The 26648-nt window shown below is 49.3% G+C and overlaps 1 protein-coding gene across 1 annotated transcript in view; it reads right to left on the bottom strand.

Annotated features, from left to right (window-relative positions):
• Positions 1-20032, bottom strand: part of PLBD2 (phospholipase B domain containing 2) — a 32784-nt gene extending 12752 nt beyond the window's left edge. The window contains exons 1-5 of the mRNA XM_030821458.1: positions 19711-20032; positions 9417-9510; positions 5853-6011; positions 4127-4227; positions 3694-3908 (exon numbers count right to left, since the gene is read on the bottom strand). Coding sequence (XP_030677318.1) covers positions 3694-3908; positions 4127-4227; positions 5853-6011; positions 9417-9510; positions 19711-20006 — 865 coding nt within the window. The 5' untranslated portion in view covers positions 20007-20032. The remainder of the gene's footprint in view (positions 1-3693; positions 3909-4126; positions 4228-5852; positions 6012-9416; positions 9511-19710) is intronic.
• Positions 20033-26648: the final 6616 nt, after the last annotated feature.

The raw sequence follows: 26648 nt of genomic DNA, 5'->3' as shown, positions 1-26648 counted from the left end.
AAAAAAAAAAAAGAAAAGAAAAGAAAAGGAAAAAGGCATAGTGGGACCCAGCGCAGAGGCTCACACCTGGAATCCCAGTGCTTTGGGAGGCTGAAGCAGGAGGATCACCTGAGGCTAGAAGTTTGTGACCAGCCTGGGCAACACAGCGAAACCCTGTCTCAAAATAAGTAATTTGAAAAACAAAATGCGTAGTGGACCAAACATGGCAGTACTGGCAACTCTCCAAGGCAGCCTAGTGGGCAAAAGAAGGAAGTCACAAATAGTATAATCTTAATTATGATTTTTAAAAAAACTCAGAAAGCAAACATTTTAGAGCAGTGAAACTATTCTGTATAATACTACAATGATGGGTATAGCACCCCATTCCATGCATGAAGCCCACCCTTGCAAAATTTTTTTTTTTTTTTTTTTGAGACAGAGGCCCACTCTGTCGCCTAGGTTGGAGCACAGTGGCGCCATCTTGGCTCACTGCAACCTCTGCCTTCGCGGTTCAAGCAATTCTGGGGCCTCAGCCTCCCGAGTAGCTGGGATTACAGGTGTGTGCCACCATGCCCAGCTAGTTTTTGTATTTTTAGTAGAGATGGGGTTTCGCCATGTTGGCCAGGCTGGTCTTGAACTCCTGGCCTCAAGTGTTCCACCTGCCTCGGCCTCCCAAAGTGCCGGGTTTACAGGCGTGAGCCATTGTGCCCAGGCAAGGTACATTTTTTAAAGTCTAGGAGAAAACATAACCATATGTTCACAGAAATTTTCTCTTTTGGGTTGTGGAGTGTTCGAGTGATTTTCATTGAGTGTTTTGGTGGATTCTCCAATGTTCTATAACATACCTGTGTGACTTATACAGTTTTTAAAAGCTATTAAAATTTTAATGGATATATGGCAATGAGAATGATAGATCTACAGCTACATACGGTTAATACAGATGACTCTCACAGACATGCAGAACAAATGAGCACACACTACACGATTCCATTCATATGACATTCAAAACCAGGCAAACCTAACCTATTCTGTGAGAAATCAGGATAGGCGGTTGGATCACTTGAGGTCAGGTATTCAAGACCAGCCTGGCCAACATGGCGAAACCCCATTTCTACTGCAAATACAAAAATTAGCTGGGTGTGGTGGTGTGTGCCTGTAATCCCAGCTACTCGGGAGGCTGCGGCAGAAGAATCGCTTGAACCTAGGAAGCAGAGGTTGCGGTGAGCCGAGATTGCACTACTGCCCTCTAGTCTGGGTGACAGAGCAAGACTGTTTAAAAACAAAACAAACAAACAAACAAAAAACAGAAATCAGGATAGAGACGATGCTGGGGTGGGGGTGTGCCTGGAAAGGGATACGAAGGAAGCTTCTAGGGGCTGGGAATGTTCTGTTTCTCCAGATGGATGCTATACACAGGTGTGTTCCACGTGCAAGAAATTCAAGTTGTACGCTTACCGTGTATACGATTTCCTGTATAAATGTCAATTTAGAGTTTACTTAAATTTCAACGAATGGACATTAGGTTGTTACCAAACCACTGTGACAGCAGACTTGCTTATACACACTCCACATGCAGAAGCTGAAATGTCTCTCTAGGGACAGATTGGAGTCAGAGAATTGCTGGATCACTGGAGTGACAGATTTTGAATTTTATTAGATGCCAGCTGGATTCCTCTTAAAAGTAGCTGTGCCAACGCATACTCCCATTAGCAATGAATAAGGCTGGACACTTCCCCACCTCCTCACCAGCTCCTGGTCCCATCAAGTTTTTACATTTGGCCAAGAAGGAGGTACTGAAAACATTTGGCAGTGGTATCCCTGGGGCTGATGCTGGGGCCTGGGATGAAGGATGTGGCACTATGGAGGACTTTGGCCTTGACTGTAAACTGCTTTTTTCTTTATTAGAGACAAGGTCTTGCACTGTCACCCAGGCCGGGGTGTCATTGTGTGATCACTGTTCACTGCAGCCTCAACCTCCTGGGCTCTAGCAATCCTCCTGCTTCGAATTCCCAAGGCGCTGGGATTACAGGGATGGGCCACCGTGCCCAGCCAGTTTTCACATTTGACAGGAAGAATGTATTCATGCACTCCTTGCAATTGGTTGTTTGCAAAAATAGCTCTAATTCTTCCCATGCCTGCATCCAAGCCATGTGCGATATGACTCTGCAGTTCTTCACAGCAAATGGTGAAGCCTATTCTCCCATCTCTTGAGTCTGTGCTGGCCACCTGACTTGATTTGGATAAAGAATGCTGTGTCAGCCAGGTGCGGTGGCTCACACCTTTAATCCCAGTACTTTGGGAGGCTGAGGCGGCTGTATCACCTGAGGTCAGGAGTTTAAGACCAGCCTGGCCAACATGGCAAAACCCCGTCTCTACTAAAAATACAAAAATTAGCCAGACACAGTGGCGTGTGCCTATAATCCCAGCTACTTGGGAGGCTGAGGCAGGAGAATCACTTGAACCCAGGAGGCAGAGGTCACAGTGAGCTGAGATTGTGCCACTGCACTCCAGTCTAGGCAACAGAACAAGATTCTGTCTCAAAAAAAAAAAAAAAAAATGGTGTGTCAAGCCAGGTGCAGTGGCTCACACCTGTAATCCAAGCACTTTAGGAGGCCAAAGTGGGCAATTCAATTGAGGTCAGGAGTTCAAGACCAGCCTGGCGAATATGGGAAAACCCTGTCTCTACTAAAAATACAAAAATTAGCTGGGCATGGTGATGCATGCCTGTAGTCCCAGCTACTCAAGAGGCTGAGGCAGGAGAATTGCCTGAACCCAGGAGGCAGAGGTTGCAGTGAGCTGAGATCATGCCACTGCACTCCAGCCTGGGCACTAGAGCAAGATTCTGTCTCAAAATAAAAAGAAAAGAATGCTGTGTCAGTTTCATCAAGGTCTCAAGAGGCCTTCACCGCATCCTGCCCCGATGCTACATGAACAGGCCTGCGCTCACCTGCTGATGATGAAAGACCACATAGCTCAGCTGTCCCCATCACCCTGGCTGACAATCAACCCCAGACAGGAGAAGAGGCCATCTCAGTCCAGCCATCCCACCCCAGCTGACCTGCTAGCAGACTGCTGATGCATCAGTGAGCCCAGCCAAGATCAGCCTGGCCCAGCCCAGAAAACCAAAACCACCTAGCTGACCCATAGAGACAGGAGCAAAAAATAAATAGCAGTTATTTAAGCTGGATTGTTTTAAAAATTTTGGGGTAACTGGTTAAGCAGCAATAGGTAAAATTAAAAAGGCAATAAACATGTAAAACAAGATGAACTGGCTAGGCGTGGTGGCTCACATAAGTAACCGCAGCACTTTGGGAGGCCAGGTCAGGAGGATCACTTGAGCCCAGGAGTTTGAGACAAGCCTGGGCAACATAGTGAGACTCCATCTCTTAAAAATAAAAAAATAAAAAAATTAGCTGAGTGTGGTGGTACACATTTGTAGTTCCAGATACTTGGGAGGCTGAGGCAGGAGGATAACCTGAGCCTGGGAAGTCAAGGCTACAGTGAGCCACAACTGTGCCACTGCACTCCAGCCTGGGCAACAGAGCAAGACCCCAACTCAAAAAGAAAAAAACAAAACCAAGATGAACTCTTGGAATATCCCTACAGTGACTCTGTGTGTTGGGAGGGTTTCCAAGGCCCACACCTCCTAGGACCACTCCCCACATGTGTGCCCACCCTCTTGCTCATCCCCCAGACACACCCACACCCACCTACCCCGGGGGCCTTCCCGGAACTGGAGCCAGTACTTCTTGATGACACGCAGCATGTGCTGGTAGTTGTTCCAGGTGTTGTGGGCGACCAGGAGGTCACTCTGGCCAGGGAGCAGCTTGATGAGGGCGGAACAGGAGCCGGAGCCCAGAGAAGGTTTGATCTTGGTCTTGTTCAGGGCCAGCTCCAGGTCTTCCAGGTCCCCAGAGAGCTGCAGCAGGCTGAGGAGGGCCAGGGCACCAGAGGGTTACCACACCTGCTGTGAGTGCTGTTATGTACTCATTTTGCAGAGGAGAAAGCTGAGGCTCTGGGAGGTCAGCTGACTGTTCCGAGGCCACAGAGCCAGGGAGCGGCAGGGTTGATGTTAGAACCCAGGTCTGTCCGACTATGAGCGTGTGGCCCTTCTTCCCACCCTGTTCACTCTGGGGGTGGCACTTACAGGAACCCCAAGGGTTTGATGGTGAACTTCCCAGCTGGGAAGCTCACACGGCCTTCGTAGCTGTCCTCCAGGCCTTTCAGCTGCAGGAGGGTCAGCCGCACCTAGGGGAGGGGGCGGGGGCAGAGGGAGGGTGAGGCCTATCCTCCAGGTTCACACCTTCTCCTTCAACGGGAGGGGCTCTGGCCTGGGGGTTCAGACAGAGCAGAAGGCCCAGGGGTACCCTCCAGACTCCAGCCAGCCTTGACTCCCCCAAACTACCACCCACCCCTCCATGCTGAGCACTCTCATGCTTTCAGTGAATTAACTCTATGTCTCTGCCCTGTGTTAACCCCAAATCAGCCCTACTTAAGAGCCTAGTTCAAAAGCCATCTCTTCTAGGATGCCTCCCAGCCTGACCTGGCCTCTTGCCAACTGCTCCTGTTCTGAGTTCAGTACTGACTATATTGCTGCCTCGGGCACCTGTCTCATGCGTCTGACTTCTCCCCATTGTCATCGTTTTGCCTCAACATCCTATAGCCATAAAATATCATCAGTGTGTCCCTCATGGGGCCTTGGCCAGGCACACTGGGCACTTAGTAAGCATCTGCAAGATGGATGGGTGGGTTGTTGGATGGATGGATGGGTGGATGTATGTATGTATGGGTGGGTGGGTGGGTGGGTTGACAGCTGGGAGGTGGATGGATGGGTGGGTGGGTGGATGTATGTATGTATGGTGGATGGATGGATGATGGATGGATGGGTGCATGAATGGATAGATGAATGAGTGGGTAAATGGATGGATGGATGGGTGAGTGAATGGATAGATATGTAGATGAGTGAGTGGGTGGGTGGGTGGATGGATGAATGGATGGAGGATGGATGGATGGGTGGGTAAATAAATGGATGAGTGAGTGAATAGATGGATAGGTAGATGGGTGAGTGGGTGGGTGGATGGGTGGGTGGGTGGATGAATGGATGGATGGAGGGATGGATGGATGGATACATGGATGGGTGGATGGATAGGTGGTGGATGTGTGGAATGGACAAGTAGATGGGTTGGTGATAGAAGAGTCTGTCTTAGGGGGAGAGTAGGTGGGTGGGTGAACAGTGAGAAGTTCTACAGAGGAAAATGGTGCAAACCTGGCCTAGGCTAGGCAGACATGCTAACAGGCATTGATGGCCACTTTACAGAGACAGTCTGTTGTGTGTACCTCACAGTAAACACCTGACATTTTCCAGGGAATCCATAAATAACTGACTTTTCCAATGATGGCCTAGCCAGTGGCCCAAAGGCAGAGCGCCTGCCTGGGCCTCTCCGTTAGCTGCCAGCTGATCAGCAGCTCTCAAGGAAAGGAAAACAAAATTCACTGTGTCCAGACTTTCTGGGATTTTCTGGTTTTCCCCTTCCCCTCTTTCTCATATTGTCTTTACTTGCATCCAATGTAATCAATCTACCAAGCAACCTCCCTTGTATGTAAGCAAAACACCATGCTAACAACTGACTATTTGTTTTTGGTCATTATTTAACAGTAGGTAGGCTAGGATGGATGGCTGGAGTTCTAGCAAGTGGACAGATGGAGACTGGGCAGATGGATGAGTGGCAGGTCGGCTAGGAGGGATGGAAATGATGATGGAAACAAGGGCGGTTGGGCAGCTGGACATGCCACAAGGCTGGCCAGGACAGCAGGGGACAGGATGGCTGGCCAGCTGGAAGCCCCCTCCCACCAAGCGTGGCAGGCAGACTCACCTGGTGCCAGTAAGCTGAGTCTGGGTTTGACTCCATCTCTTCCTGCATCCACTCTAGGTTGGCCTCCAGGAAGCTCTTCAGCCTCTCACAGTAGCCAACTTCATATTCAAAGGGGCCACAGTAATTCACCACCGTGTTCATCCAGTGCATGTAGATGAGCTGTGGGGTAGGGGGTGGGCGAGGCAAGGGCGGGCAGCTGGGATGCTCTCTTCCCTGAGAGCCCCCCACCCAGGCTGCCCCAGAGCGGAGGCTGCTGGTGTGGCCACCTGAGCCCTTGCTCATGCCGTCTTCTCCCTGGAGGCTCCTCTCCCCGCCCAGCTCTGCCCCGGATAGGGACCCCAGGTCCCTGGAAGTTGCCCTGAGAGCCTTTAGCCTGCAAAGCCTATAACTGATGGCACCACCTCTGGTACCGGGGACCCCAATCTATATGTGTGCTCAGTCAGTCAATCCATGAATTTCTTTTTTGAGCACCTATTATGTTCCTTTCTAAGCACTGAGGACACAGCAGGGAACAAAACAGCAATACCCCTGCTGACTCCACTGGGCAAGAGAATGCCATGCCAGTTTCACCCAGACCTCATGCGGCCCTCTGCACTTCCCACCGAGATGCCACCTGCATGAGTCCAGGCTTGCCTGCTGGGGGACAAAAGACCATGTAGCCTGGTCATCCCCATGAGTGAGTGGCAGCACTCATTGCCTCAGGATTGATGGCTTCATGACTGCTGCTCCATCACCACCTCACTGAAACACATCCAAATCCTGTTCATCCTTCAAGGCCCACTAAGACACCACCTCCTCCATGCAGGCCTCTATGACTTCCACAGCATTTCCCCACTGCCTGTCCTATACCAGGTTCTGGGCTGGGATCAGAGGACACAGCTGGAGACAAGGCATATTACCACCCACAAGAAGCCCACAGGCTTGAGGGGGAGGCAGCAGGGCACACTAGTTAGGAGCGAGATGTGGGTTAGACAGAGCTGAGGTTGAATGGTGCCTCCTCTGTGGACTGCTGGCTGACCTTGTGAAAGTAGCTTCACCTCTCTGGGCCCAAGCCTACCCATCCATCCAGGGGAGGTGCACATGCTTCCCTCAGGGGTTTAGGGTGGAGGCTCAGTGAGACATTGTGGGCAAAGTGCCTGGCACATGGGCCTGGGATTCCTGACATGAGAGCCACTTGTGGCCCTGCCTCAGTCTCCCCAGCAGGCCTTGAGCCCCTTGAGAGACTGAACCGTGTCTCATTCACCACTGAGCACCCAAAACAGCCCTGGCCCAGCATCTGACCACTTCCCCAGACACTAAGGTCCCAGAGGGCCACCCACAACTGCGACTGGGTGTCAGAAGGAGCACCGTGAGTTTTATAAAAGGGTGTCCCACTGGACGCTGTCCTCTGTGATGTGCTCTTTCCCCCTCACCTCCAGGCATCTCAGATTCACCCATTTCCACTGCTCTGTCATGCTGCACTGTGCACCTCCACCTGGTCAGCCATTCACCTGCCCATGGTGTTTTAAGAACTCCCTCTTTGGGACTGCTTTGAGTACCTCATGCACATCCATGGGTCACCTCTAAGGTGTACACCCAAGTAGTAGGGCTGCTGGGTCCTAAGGCACATGCAGGTTCAACTCTACAAGTTGGTGTCAACTTGTGACCCAATGCACGCCTCCATCTGCATCACAGGAGACAGCTGTCACTCCACAGCCTCGCCTACTTCTTGTTTTGTTTTTTTGCGTGGTTTTGTTTTGTTTCTTTTTTTGAGGCAAGGTCTCATTCTGTCACAAGGCTGGAATACAGTGGTACAATTCTAGCTCACTGCGGCCTCCAACTCCTGAGCTCAAGCAATCCTCCCTCCTCAGCCTCCCAACATCCTGGTATTATAGGCAGGTGCTCTGCCTTTGGGCCACTGGTTAGGCCATCAATGGAAAAGTCAGTAGTTTATGGATTCCCTGGAAAATGTCAGGTGTTTACTGTGAAGTACACATGACAAGCTGTCTCTGTAAAGTGGTCATCAATGCCTGTTAGCATATCTGCCTAGCCTAGGCCAGGTGGCTCGTACCTGTAATCCCAACACTCTGGGAAGCCGAGGTGGGCAGATCACTTGAGGTCAGGAGTTTGAGACCAGCCTGGCCAACGTGGCAAAACCCCATCTCTACTGGAAATGCAAAAACTAGCCAGACGTGGTGGCGCATGCCTGTAATTCCAGCTACTCTGGAGGCTGAGGCATGAGAACCATTTGAACCCAGGGAGACAGAGGTTGCAGTGAGCCAAGATCACGCCACTGTACTCCAGCCTAGGTGACAAGTGAGACTCTGTCTCAAAAAAAAAAAAAAAAAAAAGAAAAAGAAAATTACACTAGGTACTATCTGATACACAGAAAAAATATATAACATATTCTAAGTTATGAAGCATGAAAATAAAATGAACATCCAAACTAAAACCTAGAATGGTACTGACACCATTAAGCGTCCCCTAAGCCCCTGCCTCCTCTACCCCTAGAGGCACCCACCACCCTAAATGTCGTGGCTATCATTCCCTTTCATTCAGTCATATATATTGAGATATAGTCAGCATACCATCAAATTCCCATTTAAAAATGTACAATTTGGCCAGGCACAGTGGCTCACACCTGTAATCCCAGCACTTCGGGAGGCCGAGGCGGGCGGATCACTTGAGGTCAGGAGTTTGAGACCAGCCTGGCCAACAGGGCGAAAGCCCACCTCTACTAAAAATACAAACATTAGGTGGGCGTGGTGGTACACATCTGTAATCCCAGCTAGTTGGAAGGCTGAGGCAGGAAAATCACTTGAACCTGGGAAGCAGAGGTTGCAGTGAGCCGAGATCACACCACTGCACTCCAGCCTGGGTGACAGAGCAAGACTCTGTCTCAAAAAAAAAAAAAAAAAAAGTACAATTCATGGTTTTTAATGTATTCATAAGGTTGTGCAACCATCACCACTCTCTAACTCCAGAACCTTTTCATCATCCCAGAAAGAAACCCCATACCCGTTAGCAGTCACTCCCCACTCCCCACAAGTCCCTGGCACCCACTAGTCGGCTTTCTGTCTCTGTAGATTTGCTTATTCTGAACGTTTTATATAAATAGAATCATACAGTATGTGCCCTTTTGTGACTGGCTTTTTTCGTTTAGCATGTTTTCAAGGTTCTTTCATGTTCTGGTGTGTGTCAGTCCTTCATTCCCTTTTACAGCCGAATAATGTTGCATTGTATGATAGATCACATTGTACGTATCCATTCATCAACAGCTGGGCATTCGAGTTGTGTCTACTCCCTTACTTTTGTTAAGCTACTTTTACTGCATGCGATGAGTCCCTGAACAACATATTATTTTGCTTTAGTTGTTATTGAGCTTTAAAAGAAGTCAGACAATATCAGAAGTGGGTGAGAGCCAGGTGCAGTGGCCGGCCCCTAGTGTAATTTTCTAAAGAATGCATGTCCACTTTTTCTCCCCAGATAGGTGAAGGGCTGTGGCAGGAGTGCAAAGCATGCTGGGGAACATGCTGGTGGGGGTGGGGCAGGGTGGGAGTCCCACGTCCCCACCTTGGCCCTTACCTCCTCCGACACAGCAGCCTCCACCACGCCGGCTGCATAGGCCTGCAAGCTGTCATTGTATCGGCCACTCGTGCCCAGCTCCAGAAAGGCCCACCTGGAGGGGAAGGAGGGGACACTCGGTCAGCAGCAGAGGCCCCCAGCTAGACACACGGCATCGCCAGGCTTCAACTATGAAAACGACACAGTGGTCAGTAGACGCGCACATGAATGTCTGTCTGTCCATCTTTGTGAGCTTGCCGGGTTAAATCCCTCCAAGAGGAACTACTGGCTCAAAGGGCACAGGTATTTTTAATTTTTGTAGATATTGACAAACAGCCTCCCCCAGAAATGCAGGACCTATCTATATGCCCTCACCCACAATAACACCAGCTAACAACATCCATTGAGGATGAGATGTTAGCTCTGTGCCATGCCATGTTCTAGTCACTTTCATGTCTATTAACTCATTGAGTCCCCTATAATCCTGCAAGGTGGGCACAGTAATCATCCCCATCTTGTCCCTCTTGCAGAAGAGGAGGAAATTGAAACACAGACTTATGTCACATGCCATCCCCACCTCCATGTCCATGCCCTTTGCCATGAGACTACAGTCCTCCACCAATGGCCAATTATCCTTCCCGGCTCCTTCATTTGGGCTTGGTTGTGTCACATGACCTGCTTTGGCCAATGGGATATGGGTGGAAGTGACAGTATGCTGGTTATAAAATTAGCCTTCAGGAAGCCTCACTTGCCCCTTTGTGCCTCTGCCATCACCATGGGAAGAACAGGCCCCGGCCAGCCCACCGGTCCCAGGGATATGGGGGCCACACAAGCACACCAGGTCTGTAGAGCTGCAGCATGAGGCAGAGCAGCCCCAGCAGCCCCACAGATCCATGAGGATCAATGTTGTTGGTTTAAGCCGCCGGACTGGGGCTGGTTTATCACACAGCACTGCAGCCCAATACTAGTGGATACACCTGAAAGGTCACAGAGTTGGCAGGGGCAGGATTCACTTCCAGGCAGGCTGGCTCCCACTCCTCTGAAGGAGCACTTCTCAACCTCTGATGTATATGCAGGTTACCTGAAGGCCTGGTTAGAAGGCAGGTTCTGATCAGTTCTGCGATGGGGTCTGAGACTCCATTTTTTTTTTTCCTGAGACAGAGTCTGGCTGTTCCCCAGGTTGGGGGGCACTGGCATGATCTCAGCTCACTGCAACCTCCGCCTCCCGCATTCAAGTGATTCTCCTGCCTCAGCCTCTGGAGTAGCTGGGATTACAGGCGTGAGCTACCACATCCAGCTAATTTGTGTATTTTTAGTAGAGACAGGGTTTCACCATGTTGGCCAGGCTGGTCTCGAACTCCTGGCCTCAAGAGATCCGCCCACCTCAGCCTCCCAAAGTGCTGGGATTACTGGCACTTTGTTAAGCTACTTTACGGTAGCTTAAGGCCACTGCACCAGGACTTTTTTCTTTTTTCTTTTTTGAGACAGCATCTTGCTGTCACCCAGGCTGGAATGCAGTGGCATGATCTTGGCACACTGCAGCCTCCAGCCTCCCAGGCTCAAACTATCCTTCCACCTAAGCCTCCTGAGTAGCTAGAACTACAGGCATGTGCCACCACACCCAGCTAATTTTTGTATTTTTTGTAGAGACAGGGTTTCACCATGTTGGCCAGGCTGGTCTCGAACTCCTGACGTCAAGTGATCCACCCGCCTCAGCCTCCCAAAGTGATGGGATTACAGGCATAAGCCACTACGCCCGGCCTCTGCACTTCTAAGTAGCCTCCAGGTAATGCCAACACTGCCAGTCCTGGAACCACAGCAGGTCACAGACTGAGTCTCTACAATGAGCAAACTTCTGTTTGCCCACTCCCTCACTAAAATGATTACTAGCAAACTTTTTCATCTTCACCAAGGTGATAGCTGCAAAAGTTTCAACATGCTTGCAATTTTTAAATTAGTTAAGTTACATATATTTTCTTATTTTTAATGGTCATTTATATTTCTCTGTTTCATGTCCTTTACCCATTTTTCTCTATTGGGTTAAAATCTTTTCTTACTTTTTGGTGAAATTCCCTGTATACACATTAGCCCTCTGCTTGTCACTAATATTGAAAATATGGGGCCAAGCACAGTGGCTCACACCTGTAATCTCAGCACTTTGGATGGCCGAGAATTTGAGAAATTCGAGACCAGCCTGGCCAAAATGGTGAAACCCCCATGTCTACTAAAAATAGAATAATTAACTGGGTGTGGTGGTGCACTCTTGTAGTCCCAGCTACTCAGGAGCCTGAGGCAGGAGAATCACTCGAACCTGGGAGGCAGAGGTTGCAGTGAGCAAAATGGTGCCACTGCACTCCAGCCTGGGTGACAGAGCATGACTCTGTCTAGAAAAAGAAAAAACAAGGGGAGGGGAGGGGGAGGGAGGGAGGGGAGGGAGGGAGGGGAGTGGGGAGGGGCCAGGTGCAGTGGCCGATGCCTTAGGAGGCTAAGGCAGGAGCATCACTTGAGGCCAGGAGTTCAAGACCAGCCTGGGAAACAAAGCAAGACTCTGTCTACACGAAATAATTTAAAAGTTACAGGTGCAGTGGGGTGTGCCTGTAGTCCCAGCTACTCAAGAGGTTGAGGCAGGAAGATCACTTGAGCCCAAGAATTTGAGGCTGCAGTAAGTTATGATCACGCCATGCACTCCAGCCTGGATGACAGAGCATGACCCTGTCTCTAAAACAATAATAAGAGAAAATATGTTTATGTTTTAATTGGTTTTTCATTTGTTCTTGCCATATAGACATTTTCATTTTTGTGTGTCCAAATCAATCTTTTCCTTCATGGTCCTAGATATCATTTTTGCTCCAAGGACACAAAAATATTCACTCATGTCATTTCTATAACTAGTTGGGGGGGAGCATTTTTAAAGTCAATTTCTATTAAGAAAATGAGGGCAACAGGAAGACACTAAAGAGACCTTGAAGAGGCTACAAGACAGGGAGAGGCAGGCTTGGCCAGGGCTGTCTCGTGGGAAGTTGGCTAAAAAGCCATCGAACACTTCCAGGACAGGAATAGCTCAGCCCTGGAGAAGACTCTGGAGAGGGAAAGACTCAAAAATGCCCACACCTGATACCTTCAGTAAGCAAGCCTTTTTGAGTACCTACTGGGTGCCAGACATTGAGGGTGTCTAAGGATGAATGATGTTCATCTGGCCTTCAAAAAGCTAGTGGCAGCGGAGGGGAATGGCATGAAAACAGATAAGGACATAACGGGGTAACCATTATGACGGAAAAACGAATAAAGTGTCAAGGGGTTGTCCTGAGGAGGTATACTGCTGCTGCTACAATTATCTGACTACAATCTGTGAAGGCATCACAGAAGAGGTGACAGCTGTTCTGGGTTTTGAAGTTTACATAGGAGTTTGCCAGGTGAGGAGAAGAGAGAAAGTAAAAGGAGGAAGCCTGAGTTCTGAATGTTCCAAAGCAAAGTACTTTGGGGCCAGCAGCGTGGGGCTGTGGGGATCTTTAGTGGGGCCTTGATACAGGGAATTACAATAGCCCCAGAAACTGTGGTAAGTACTCACATTTTTATGTAACTCTAAATTCTTCCAAAAATGGCCAGGGCTCGGTGGCTCACGCCTATAATCCCAGCACTTTGGGAAGCCGAGGAGGACGATCACTTGAGGTCAGGAGTTTGAGACCAGCCTGGCTAACATGATGAAACCTCGTCTCTACTAAAACTACAAAAATTAGCTGGGTGTGGTGGTGCGTGCCTATAGTCCCAGCTACTCTGGTGGTTGAGGCATGAATCGCTTGAACCCGGGAGGTTACAGTAAGCTAAGATTGTGCCACTATACTCCAGCCGGGGTGACAGAGTGAGACTGTCAAAAAAAAAAAAAAATTATTCCAACAACCGTATGACATGGGTTTTATTCTCCCCCTTTTACAGATGTGGGGAACCGAGGCTCCCACATAATACAGTTAGATGAAGTGATTTGCCCAAGGTCACACAGCAGGTGAGCGGCAGAGCTGAGACTAACATTCTTGAGTGAATGCTCTGCGCCTCTAACTCAACTCAGGTTTGTTGGGGAGTGTTGGGGGCAAGGAGATATAGTTCTTATCAAATGCAGATGACAGCCATGAACTTCGGGCTAATTATTCACATAGCATCACAGATAAGGACAGAAAAAAAAAAACAAGGGAAAAAAATTAGATTTTTAAATTTCAAGAATGGAAGACAAAGAGTTCGGGCTTGTGGGTCCCTCCGACTTGGTCTGAATCCCTGGGTAGATCCCTTATTGGTTGTGTACCTTTGGGCAAACTGCTTTACCTCTCAGGACCTCGGTTTCCTCATCTGTAAAATGGGCAGAGTGACTCCCCCTTCAGAGGACTGCTGTGGCATGTGCCAGGAGAGAACACACATTATGCACTCACTAAGTATTTGTCTCATCAAGAATCTGAGAGGGGATGGCGCAGTGGCTCATGCCTGTAATCCCAGTGCTTTGGGAGGCCAAGGTGGGAGGATTGCTTGAGGCCAGGAGTAAGAGACCAGCCTGGACAACAAAGCAAGACCCCCTCTCTATAAAAAATACAAAATAAATTAACCAGGTGTGATGGTGCTTGCCTATAGTCACAGGAGGCTGGGGCTAAGATGGGAGGATCGCTTGAGCCCAGGCTGCAGTGAGCTATGATCACACCACTGTACTCCAGTCCAGGCAATAGAGCAAGATGCTGTCTCATTTAAAAAAAAAAAAAAGAATCTGAGGGGGTAGGAGTTTGAGGAGACCCAGCGAGTGTGAGACGGGAGGAAGACTATAACAGGGCCCAATATGCAGATCCCCTCGTGATAAAAGCTGGCAGTGGATCAAAGAAGACCTCGGACAAACTGCGTAAAACCAAAATAGCTGTGCAGCCGTGAGCCCCAGTAGTAACTGAGCAGCCAGTGGCCTCCTCCAGGGCACACCTGGTGACAGCTGCCCCTTCTAGCAAGGGTGGGCTCAGCCAAGGCCTCGGCACTGAGGCCCCGGAGACGGGCAGTGGTTAGGAACCCATTCCCTGGCCAGATGCTCATACAGCCCTGCAGAGACGGGCATAAGGGCCCTTCTTCACAGCAGGACTTCTCTTCAAAGCCAGAAAAGATGGGCCTTCCCAAAACACCCACCATTAGGGGCCTGATACAATAATCATATGTGCCATAGCAGACTGCATGTGCTGATGAGCAAAGAGGTCAAAGATGAAGTTCAAAAAAAAGTCGAGAAGTCCAAATGGTATGCACAGGCTAAGCCCATGTGTAAATGCATCACACACCACATATGCCTCTACATTTATATGTATGCAAGAAAGTTTAGGCCTCTTTATGCATAGGAAATTCTGGAAGAAACAGCTAAAAGGCTGGGGGCGGTGGCTCACACCTGTAATCCCAACACTTTGGGAGGCCAAGGCAAGCGGATCACGAGGTCAGGAGATCGAGACCATCTTGGCTAACAAGGTGAAACCCCATCTCTACTAAAAATACAAAAAAATTAGCCGGGTGTGGTGGTGGACACCTGTAGTCCCAGCTACTCAGGAGGCTGAGGCAGGAGAATGGCGTGAACCCGGGAGGCAGAGCTTGCAGTGACCCAAGATCGCGCCACTGCACTCCAGCCTGGGCAACAGAGCGAGACTTCACCTCAAAAAAAAAAGCTAAAAATGTTTATATCTAGGAAGAATGGTAGGGAGAGGCTTTTACTTCCCATATCCCATCCCCTCTTTCTAAACTGCTAGAAATTTGTTTTGTTTTCTTTTGTTTTGTTTGGTTTGAGACAGGGTCTCACTCTGTCACCCAGGCTGGAGTGCAGTGGTGTGATCACAGCTCACTGTAGCCTCACCTGGACTCAAGCAAACCTCCTGTCTCAGCTTCTGAGTAGCTGGAACTACAGGCACGCACCACCATGCCCAGCTAATTTTTTATATTTTTTGCAGAGATAGGGTCTCACCATGTTGCCCAGGCTGGTCTCAAAATCCTGGGCTCAAGCAATCCTCCTGCCTTGGCCTCCCAAAGTGCTGGCATTATAGGCACAAGCCACCGCACCTGGCCAGAAAAACACTTTAGAGTGTGTCTATAACTAGATGTACTTATTAAAGACTACTCTTCAGTCAGGCACAGTAGCTCACACCTGTAATCCCAGCACTTTGGGAGGCTGAGGTGGGCAGATCACCTGAGGTCGGGAGTTCAAGACCAGCCTGGCCAACATGGTGAAACCCCGTATCTATTAAAATCACACACACACACAAAATTAGCTGGGTATAGTGGCGCACACCTGTAATCCCAGCTACTAGGGAGGCTGAGGCAGGAAGATCACTTGAACCCAGGAGGCGGAGTTTGCAATGAGCCAAGATCATGCCACTGCACTCCAGCCTAGGTAACAGGGCAGACTCTATCTCAAAAAAAATAAATCAAAAGAAGACTACTCCTTATTCACAGAGTATGTCCTTTCTGCTTGTTTGCTCTAAAATTGCCAATCTTTTATGAGATAAATGCTGACAGGGGTTGACAAATATTGCCCTGCTTTGTTTTTAATGCACTTGCTTGACAAAAATTAAAAGTTGGCAGCGGTAGGTCTGTTTCCTCAATCTTTTTTTTTTTTTTTTCCTGGAAAATCTATGGGCCACACTGCGATTTCATGCCAGGGGCAGCTAATGTCTCTAAGATGACTCAAGAGTCTAATCAAGGTGCCCCTTGAAAGAGGCCACATTTGAAAAAATCGGACCACTGATACGAGCAGGGGGCCACAAATATCTCACAAATATCAGCACCCCACTTCCACAGTCTAGTATGGCCTTGGATGCTCTCCATTATGTGGGATGCCCCCCGTATCTCCCCCCATATCTGTGTCTATCACTCCTATCTCAGCCTTTTTTTTTTTTTTTTTTTGAGACAGGGTCTCACTCTGCTGCCCAGGCTGCAGTGCAGTGGCACAGTCACAGCTGACTGCAGCCTCGACTTCCCAGGCTCAAACGAGTAGCTGGGACCACAGGCATGCGCCATCACACCCAGCTAATTTTTTAATTTTTTTTTGCGGAGACAAGGCTTCACCACATTGCCCAAGCTGGTCTCGAAATCCTGGCCTCTCGCCATCTTCCTGCCTCAGTCTCCCAAAACGCTGGGATTACAGGCGTGAGCTACAGCGCCTGGCCTTTCTCATTCTTGATGGTATAGATTCATCTCTTGTGATTGTTCAAAGAAATAGCTGGGCCTTATTTATCCATTTTACTGGGCTGTTTTTGCCTGTTGGTTGGTGGATTTGGGATGCTTCCCCATTTACTAAATTTGTTAATTCCCTCTTATTTTGATTCACTTCCTCTCTCAATGGGATGGGGATTTACTTTAAGCAACCTCGTCGATAAGGTGCTGGTCAGTGGGATCAGATCAGGGAAGGAAGACAAAGTAAGGTTGGAGCATACAGCTTCCCCAGGACCAAGGCCAGAGCTAGACTGAGGCAGGCTCTGCTCCTAGTGACATCTCTGATCTCCAAGCACCAAATCATAAATGTTTCCAGGCTGTGTGGGGGTGTTGGCCCAAAGTCAGATATGGCACAACTGAAAGAAGGTACCGAGCACAGTGGCTCACATCTGTAATCCCAACGTTTGGGGATGCTAAGGTGAGAGATCACTTGAGCCCAGGAGTTCAAGACCAGCCTGGGCAACATGACAAGACCCCTGTTTCTACAAAAAAGAAAATTTAAAAATTAGCCAGGCATGGGGGTGCGTATCTATAGTCCCAGCTACTTGGGAGGCCAAGGTGGGAGGATTTTTTGAGCTTGGGAGTTCAAGGCTGCAGTGAGCCATGATCATACCACTGCACTCGAGCCTGGACAACACAGTGAGACCGTGTCTCAGAAAAAAAAACCAAAAAACCTTTTTTAAAAAATATAAAAGACGAAGGATTATGGTGTAGGGAGAATTTATCCTGATAATCCCAGGATCCCCAATGGCAAAATCTGGGGATTTCACCAGGAAGGAGGAGGGATCCCAATTCTGAGTGAACAGAGGCATCAAATCCCTGCCCCCCACCCTCCGAAATAAGACACAAAGTCCCCCACAGATCAGAGATTCTGCTGATCAGGAGCCAGGACACCCCCTATGGCTTTCTTTCATCTGACCCTGAGTCTTCAAGCAACTGTCTCTGAGGACCTCAGTTTCCTGCCTGTAAAATAGGGCTCGCTGTATGGTCTTCCCTGCATCAGAGCCTCAAGTGCTGGCAAACTCAAAGGGAAAGGGGCATGTGAGCGTAAGAGGAGGGGACCAGAGAGGGTGCCGAAAACAAGCCAGAAAGGCCGAGATGGGCAGATCACCTGAGGTCAGGAGTTTGAGATCAGCCTGGCCAACATGGTGAAAGCCCATCTCTACTAATAATACAAAAATTAGCCGGACATGGTGGCACACACCTGTAATTCCAGCTACTTGGGAGGCTGAGACACGAGAATCGCTTGAACCCAGGGTGGGGAGGTTGCAGTGAGCCAAGATCGTGCCACTGCACTCCAGCTGGGCAACAGAGTGAAATTATGTCTCAAAAAATAAAAGACAAATAAAAATAAATAAACAGTGCTTTCCGTGACCCCAATGAATTTCCATGACCCTTTTGGCCCTACCTTGAGATGAGGGAACATGCTCAGAGAGGTGAAGGGATTTGCCCAAGGTCACACAGCAGAGGGGCTGAGCCTGGAAGAACTTTCCATCCAGTACAATCAAGGAAGCCTTCTCTCCACTTCCATGTTTACCATAGTCAAGAGCAACACAGCCCAGCAGGGGCCTCCAGAGGCCAAAGTCCCCTCCCCATGCTGGGCCTCACTCCTGCCCCTCCTCCCCTGAACAGTTCTATCATGCCCTCTTGATTCTGCTATGCCAAAAACATGAGTGAGTCAGCAAAGACTGGGTCACCAGATCCCAGAGTCCCAGTGGCCCCCGAGGCCAGCCACAAAGCTTCAGTTCCCTCCACAGATGCCAGCTCACTCTGTGGCCTCCTCTCTCTGGGAGCCTTCCCAGATTGACCCCACCCAGAACCCCTGTGTCTGCAGCAAATATCTCCCCCAAATCTCACATCTATTTGATGTACCCCCCAAGTGCCACCAGAATGGGGGTGTCCTCGGCATCCTGTGTCTCCCTAACACCTGCAGAAGTCAATGCATGCCAGCAAAATGGATAGGGGCTGCAGTGGGAGGAGGCCCTTTCTGCTGGAGGGGGCACTGTGGTCTGAGCACAGACCACATCCTGGGCACATCCTAGTGCTAGGGTTCCCTAGCATCATCTGGGCACTAGGATATGACGGATGCACCCTGGGTTCCCTAAGATCCCCCAGCACAGCCTGATCCAGCGTCTGGGCCCTGCTGACAAGGCTTTGAAACTGATCCTTCCCACTCCCACTGACTCTGATTTCTCTTCTATCGCTGTCTGTCTCTCCCACTGAGTAGAGAGAGCTGCTCAGCTGTGTCCCTAAGGCCAACCATCAGGGTAATGAATAAATGAATGGGCACAAGCCCTTGTACAGAACTTGCAGCACATGACCACCCAACTAGAGCACATCCTCAAAATCTGGGCCACAGATGGGGAAACGGGAGCCCAGACAGGCGGAGGAGTTAGGTGAGACTCACACATCAGAATGACAGCCTGGGTGCCAGCAATAAAGATGGTGAGCATGGCTGCCAAACACAGCATCCAGCCAAGGACTTCCCCTTGGACCAGGACACAGAAGACAAGGGAGGAGCAGAGCCCTAGCAGGGCACTAAATGGGTCTATGTGACTTTAGGGATCCTCTGCTTTTGGACTAGCCTGGAGCCCAGGTTCAGTCCTGCTGACCTGGCACTGGAAGGGAGGCAGGGGGCTGGCACCCACGAGCAAGCCACAGCCAAGCAGGTGAGAGTTAACCTCCTGCTGAGTTCTCATCACCCCTCAGGCCTGGGGACAGGGGGCTGGCCTCCATGGGGTGAGGAGGCAAAGTCTAGGGAAGGGAGCTGGTCCCCGTGAGGATAGAAGTTACCCACCAGCCATGGACCTGATCCAGATGCAGGCACTGCGGCCTCGGTGGTAGGGAACTGGCCTCTTGGGGACAGAAGTACTGTCACCACTGGCTGAAGGCAAGGGATTAGCCCCATGAGGTGAGGGATGCCGCAGTAGCCCGCTCCCAAACAGGGGACCTGGCCCACAGGGCGGTGCTGCAGCCTCGGGAGTAGCTGATCCCCAGAGAAACGGGCGCTCCCACCCGGCAAGAGGCAGGTCCCGGGAACAGGCGAGGTCCGGCGCCTACCCACCCCCCCTCCCCCGATGGCCCTGCGTGGGGACAAGCCAATCCTTACCCAGTCTCGCGGATGGCGTTGGTGAGGTTGGCCCAGGCCACGGCGTCAGGGTGGCGGCCGTCCACCAGAAGCAGCTGGCCCGCCGAGGCGTCCAGGAGCACCGAGCGGCTGCGGGAGGCTGGAGTGACCCGCCCATCGCCCGCCCAGCGGCCCCTCGGCGCTGAGATCGCCCCCGCCAGGCCGCTCAGCAACGGCCCGACCAGCAGGGCCAGCACCAGGGCCAGCGCCAGCGCCCGCGCCCGCGTCAGCGCCCGGGCCAGGCAGCTGCCTGGGGAGCCGTACATCTGGCCCACCATGACCGTATAATGCCGCGCGCCGCAGCCCCGGTCACGTGACTGCGCTCCGCCGTGGGCGGGGCCGAGGGCGGGCGGGGCCGGGCTTGGGCCGAGCCCTTCCGGGGTGGGAGGGGCTGGGGCGAGGGGAGGCCTACGGAGCGGGACCCACCTTAAAGGGCCCGGCCGCCCCTTCCACCTACGCAAACCCAGTTTAGCACACTTCCCCAAACTTTTTTTTTTTTTTTTTTTTTTGAGACAAGACAAAAATCTCCATCTGTCGCCCAGACTGGAGTGCAGTGACGCGGTCTCGGCTCATTGCAACCTCCGCCTCCCGGGTTCAAGCGATTCTCCTGCCTCATCCTCCTGAGTAGCTGGGATTACAGGCGCGCACCACCACGCCCAGCTAGTTTATGTATTTTTAGTACAGACGGGGTTTCCCCATGTTGGCCAGGCTGGTCTTGAACTCCTGACCTCAGGTTATCCGCCTGCCTCAGCCTCCCAAAGTGCTGGGATTACAGGCGTGAGCCATCGCGCCCGGCCAGATTTATTTTATGGTATTTGCCATTTATTTAATACAGTTATGCAGAGTCTTTATTCCAACTTTTCCTATTGTCCCTCAAGTACCCTTTTTTACGTGTGTGGGAAAAAGCTGTCTAACTACTACTCAAAACCTAGATGCCGTCGGGCGCGGTGGCTCACGCCTGTAATCCCAACACTCTGGGAGGCCAAGGTGGGCAGATTGCTCGAGTTCAGGAGTTCAAGACCAGCCTGGGCAACATGGTGAAACCCCGTCTGTACTAAAAATACAAAAAAGTAGCCGGGCGCAGTGAGGTGGTCCTATAGTCCCAGCTACTCAGGAGACTGAGGTAGGAAAATAACCTGAGCCCCCAGAAGGTCGAGGCTGTGGAGAGTCGAGATTGCACCACTGCACTCTGGCCTGAGTAACCAAAATGAGACTTTGTCTCAAAAGAAAAAAAAAAAAAAAACCTAGATGCAATGAAAGATTAATGCATTTGACTGTATAAATTTTTTAACTTTTTCATGTCAAAAAACTCAATAAGCAAAGTCAAAAGACATCTGACAGACCAGGAGAAAGTATTTGCAACATATATCATATATATATATATATCAACATATATCATATATCAGGAACTCTTAAAATTTGAGAGGGAAGGCCAGGTGAGTGGTTCACGCCTGTAATCACAGCACTTTGGGTGGCCAAGGTGGGAGGAATGCTTGAGCCCAGGAGTTTGAGACCAGCCTAGGAAACCTGGCAAGACTCTGTCTTTATAAAATATAAAAATTAGCTGAGCTTGGTGGTGCACACCTGTAGTCCTGTTGTGGGAAACTGAGAAACGGAGAGACCAATAGAGAGAACAGGAGGATGTTTATTTTAAGGTACGCACTGGCTCAGTGGATTCACATCCAAAAAGCTGAGCCTAGAACAAAGATATTGTGGGGTTTTTATAAGCGGGCTTACAAAAGTAAAACAAAAGTAGTTAATCATATAGTGTATAACTTGTGGCCTTGCATAGCTGGTGGCCTTGTAGCTGCGTCAAAAGAAAAACAAGAACTGGCTAAATAGAGAGGTTTGTAAAACATAGTCATGCTTAAGAGACCAAGGAAAGGAATAGCAATAAAAGAATTTGTCTTTCTCTCTTTTTTTTCCTTCAACCTTGCTCTGGAGGCGGGCGGTGGGGTGGAGGGCGGTGTCTGGAGCCCATTCCTCTGGCCTTGGCTCTTCGGACAGCGTTATCTTATAACTGTCCTTGAAGTGAGCTGCTAAGCAGAGGAAAACTTGTTCTTCCTTTTTAACCCTTGCCTTGCCACATTCTGGGCCTTAGCTCTTCTCTTGGAGTGAATACATGTAGTACTTATTATTATTATTATTTTAATTTCTGCCTCAGTCCCAGCTACTGGGAGGCCAAGGGGGAAGGATTGTTTGAGCCTGGGAAGTCGAGGCTACAGTGAGTTGCACTACAGCCTGGGCAACAGAGCAAGACGTTGTCAAAAAGGAGAGAGAGAAAGAGAGAGAGAAAAGGAAGGGAAGGGAAGGGGAGGGGAGGGAGGGGAGGGGAGGGAAGGGAAGGGGGGGAGGAAGGATGGAAGAAAGAAAGAAAAGAAAGAAGGAAGGAAGGAAAGAAAGAAAGAAAGAAGGAAGGAAGGAAGGAAGGAAGGAAGGAAGGAAAGAAAGAAAGAAACAAAGAAACAAAGAAAGAAGAAAGAAAGAAAAGGTTTGAGAAGGAAAATGTGAAAACCAGACAGAAAACATGGGCAAAAAGCATCAGCAAATAATTCATGAACAAAGATGTAGAAGTGACCATTATATTTATGAAAAATGCTTGCTTCTTCCACTATAGGAGAAACGCAAATTAAAGCTACACTGAAAATAAACATTCAGAGAAATATATGGTGAGAGAGCATACACCCCAAATGGTACATTCAGGGTAACATGAAGCGATGCTCCTGAGTATCCAACCTCAAGCTTCGGGTGAAAACAAACTCTATACTTAACCATTCAAAAAAGAAGAGGCCAGGTGCAGTGGCTAATGTCTGTAATCCCAGCACTTTGGGAAGCTGAGGCAGGCAGATCATGTGAGGTCAGGGGTTCAAGACCAGCCTGACCAACATTGTGAAACCCCGTCTCTACTAAAAATACAAAATAATTAGCCGGGTGGTGGCATGTGCCTGTGGTCCCAGCTACTAGGGAGGCTGAGGCAGGAAATTCGCTTGAACCCGGGAGGTGGAGGTTGCAGTGAGCTGAGATCATGCCACTGCATTCCAGCCTGGATGACAGAGTGAGACTCTGTCCAGAAGAAGGAGAAGGAGAAGAAGTACGAAATATACAATGAAAACAGAGTGCATGTAAAGACTGCTGAAATCTGAATAAGGTCTGTAATTTAGTTTTTTGATTTTTGTTTTCTTGGGTTTGAGACAGGGTCTCGCTTTGTCTTCCAGGCTGGGATGCAGTGGTGCAATCATAGCTCACTGAAGCCTCAATCTTTCAGGCTCAAGCGATTCTCTCACCTAAGTCTCCCAGGTAGCTGGGCTACAGGCACCACCACACCTGCCTAATTTTTTTGAGTTTTTGAAGAGATGGAGTCTTACTTTTTTGCTTGGCTTGTCTCAAACTCCTGGGCTCAAGCGATCCTCCCACCACGGCCTCCCAAAGTGCTGGGATTTGTAATTTAAAGTACCATATTAGGCCGGGTTCGGTGGCTCATGCCTGTAATCCCGGCATTTTGGGAGGCCATGGTGGGAGGATCACTTGAGCTCAGGAGTTCAAGACCAGCCTGAGCAAGATGGTGAAACCCCATCTCTACTAAAAATCCAAAAAAAATTTAGCTGGGCATGGTGGCACACACCTGTAATCTCAGCTACTCGGGAGGCTGAGGCACGAGAATTGCTTGAACCTGGGAGGCGGAGGTTGCAGTGAGCTGAGATTGCACCACTGCACTCCAGCCTAGGTAACAGAGACCCTGTCTCAAAAAATTTTAAAAAGTTAAAAAAAAAGTTCCATATCAAAGTCAATTTCCTGATTTTGATATTTATACTCTGGTTACATAAGTTGTTATCACTGGGAGAAACTAGATAAAGAGTACATGTTTTCAAAAACAAAAACTTTAAATAAACTACACTGAGATATCATTTCTTTCTATGAGATTAAAAAAAAAAAGTTTAGAAGCTTGACAACATAGCCTGTTGGTGAGCCTGGAGAAACAGGCACATGCACGTTGCTAGTGGGTATGCAAAAGACAGAAATAGTAATGTCTAACAAAACACCAAGGGCATCTACCTCTGACCCAGCAATCCCACCTCTAAGTATTTATCCATAAGGTTATTTATTGCAGCATTGTTTGTAATTTTAAACTATTGGAAACACTCTCAAGCCCATACATAGAAGCTTCATTAAATAAACCACACAACAGCTGGGAAATGGAATACTATGCAGCTATAAAAAAGAATGAGGTGGGCCGGGCGTGGTGGCTCACGCTTGTAATCCCAGCACTTTGGGAGGCCGAGGCGGGCAGATCACGAGGTCAGGAGATCAAGACCATGGTGAAACCCCATCTCTACTAAAAATACAAAAAATTAGCCGGGCATGGTGGCGGGCGCCTGTAGTCTCAGCTACTCGGAGAGGCTGAGGCAGGAGAATGGCGTGAACCTGGGAGGTGGAGCTTGCAGTGAGCCGAGATTGCGCCACTGCACTCCAGCCTGGGCAACAGAGCGAGACTCCGTCTCAAAAAAAAAAAGAATGAGGCATGGTGGTTCACGCCTGTAGTCACAGCACTTTGGGAGGCTGAGGCGGGTGGATCACAAGGTCAAGAGTTCAAGATCAGCCTGGCCGATATGAGGAAATCCCGTTTCTACTAAAAATACAAAAATTAGCCAGGCATCGTGGCGGGCGCCTGTAGTCCCAGCTACTCGGGACGCTGAGGCAGGAGGATTGCTTGAACCCAGGAGGTGGAAGTTGCAGTGAGCCAAGATCGCACCACCGCACTCCAGCCTGGGTGACAGAGCGAGACTCCATCTCAAAAAAAAAGAATGAAGAGGCTGGGCACAGTGGCTCATGCCTGTTGTCTCAGCACTTTGGGAGTCTGAGGTGAGAGGATCACTTGAGCCCAGGAGTTCAAGACCAGCCTGGGCAATATAGTGAGGCCCTGTCTCTGAAAACAAATAAACAAAAAAATCCATTCAACTCAATAGAATGGAGAAAACCCCTAAAGAGGTTTTCTCCTGATTGTAGTTAAATAAATACAATAAATAATCCTGATTGTATTTAAATAAACATAAGCACACTAAAGGGAATAGGGGTCTGGGGAGAAGTAACCCAACTACCTTTTTTTTTTTTTTTTTAAGACTGATCTCGGCTGGGATTACAGGTGTGAGCCACTGCGTCTGGCCCCAAGTAACTTTTTCACACAGTTCTTCAACTGCATGCTTTCAATCTAAGGTAGGAAGAGAGGGAGGGAGGAGTGGAGGGAGGGAGGGAGGGAAGAAAGGAAGGAAGGAGGGAGAGAGGGAGGAAGGAAGGACAACTGAATCTTAAATTCTTTTTTTTTTTTTTTTTGAGATGGAGTCTCGCTCTGTCGCCCAGGCTGAAGTGCAGTGGTGCGATCTCGGCTCACTGCAACCTCCGCCTCCTGAGTTCAAGAAATTCTCCTGCCTCAGCCTCCCAAGTAGCTGGGATTACAGGTGCCCACCACTAATTTTGTATTTTTAGTAGAGACGAGCTTTCACCACGTTAGCCAGGCTGGTCTTGAACTCCTGACCTCAAGTGATCTGCCTGCCTCAGCCTCCCAATGTTCTGGGATTACAGGTGTGAGCCACCATGCCCAGGCTGAATTTTAAATTTTGTGTCATAGGTTTGTTTTTTTCACAGTAGTATAACAAGTTTGAAACCATTCTCTTGTATTTTAGGATTAAGCAAATTAATAAATATAGTGCTGATTTGGGATCCAGGTGTATCACCATAGGAAAAGAAAAATACAAACATGGAAAGCTACAAGCCCAGGAAGAATACTGTGATATTAAGCTGGAATTGGAGGTATCAGTAGGAACTCATGACTTTTCATATTTACATGTCAAAATCTGGAAACATATCTATGTCATTCCTGGCTCTGTCCACTGAGTGACACCAGGGGCAATGACACCCCAGAAACAACGAGTGTAGGCCGGGTGCAGTGGCTCACATCTGTAATCCCAGAACTCTGGGAGGCTGAGGCAGGAAGATGACTTGAGGTCAGTAACTTGAGACCAATCTGGGCAACATAGTGAGACCTTTTCTCTACCAAAAAAAAAAAAAAAAAATTCAGCCAGTATTGTGGCATGCACCTGTAGTCCCAGCCTCTCAGAAGGCTGAAGTAAGAGGATCACTTGGGCCTGGGAGGTCAAGTCTGCAGTGAGCCATGGTTACGCCACTGCACTCCACCCTGGGCAGCAGGGCAAGACACTGTTTCAGAAGAAAGAGAAAGAGAGGAAGGAAGGAAGGAAAGAAGGAAGGAAGGACGAAGGAAGGAAGGGAGGGAGGGAGGGAGGGGGGAGGGGAGGGAGAGAGGGAGGGAGAGAAAGAAAGAGAGGAAAGACAGAAAGAAAGAGAGGAAAGAGAAAGAAAGGCAGAAAGAAAGAAAGGAGGGAAGGAAGGAAGGAAGGAAGGAAGGAAGGAAGGAAGGAAGGAAGGAAGGGAGGGAAGGAGGGAAAGGGAAGGGAAGGGAAGGGAAGGAAGGGAAGGAAGGAAGGGAAGGGAAGGAAAGTAAGGAAGGAAGGAGAAAGAAAGACGAAGGAAGGAAGGAAGGAAGGGAAGGAAAGGAAGGAAGGAGAAAGAAAGATGGAAGGAAGGAAGGAAGGAAGGAAGGAAGGAAGGAAGGAAGGAAGGAAAGAAAGAAGGAAGGAGAGAGAGAGAGAGGGAGGGGAGGGGTGAGGAGGGGAAGGAAGGAAGAAAGAAAAGAGAATATAAAAAGAAACAATGAAAGCATCCAGTGCCCAGATCCTCATTTCCACTCAAGGGATTCAGGGCTCTAGGAGAAATGGTTGACTCCAGGGTCAGAGAAAGTGCAAAGTGGGCCTGGAACATCTTGTTTTGCCCCAAAGCAAGGAGGTGCTCAAAGAATGATGGGAACATGTCAGAAAGGCCAGCAACCAGCTTGAAGAAGCTCCCACTGG

The sequence above is a fragment of the Nomascus leucogenys genome, chromosome 10, assembly GCF_006542625.1.
Source record: "Nomascus leucogenys isolate Asia chromosome 10, Asia_NLE_v1, whole genome shotgun sequence".
In the NCBI taxonomy this organism is placed as follows: Eukaryota; Metazoa; Chordata; class Mammalia; order Primates; family Hylobatidae; genus Nomascus; species Nomascus leucogenys.
The sequence above is the reverse complement of the archived record's forward strand: the minus strand, read 5'-3'. Positions and strand labels throughout refer to the sequence as shown.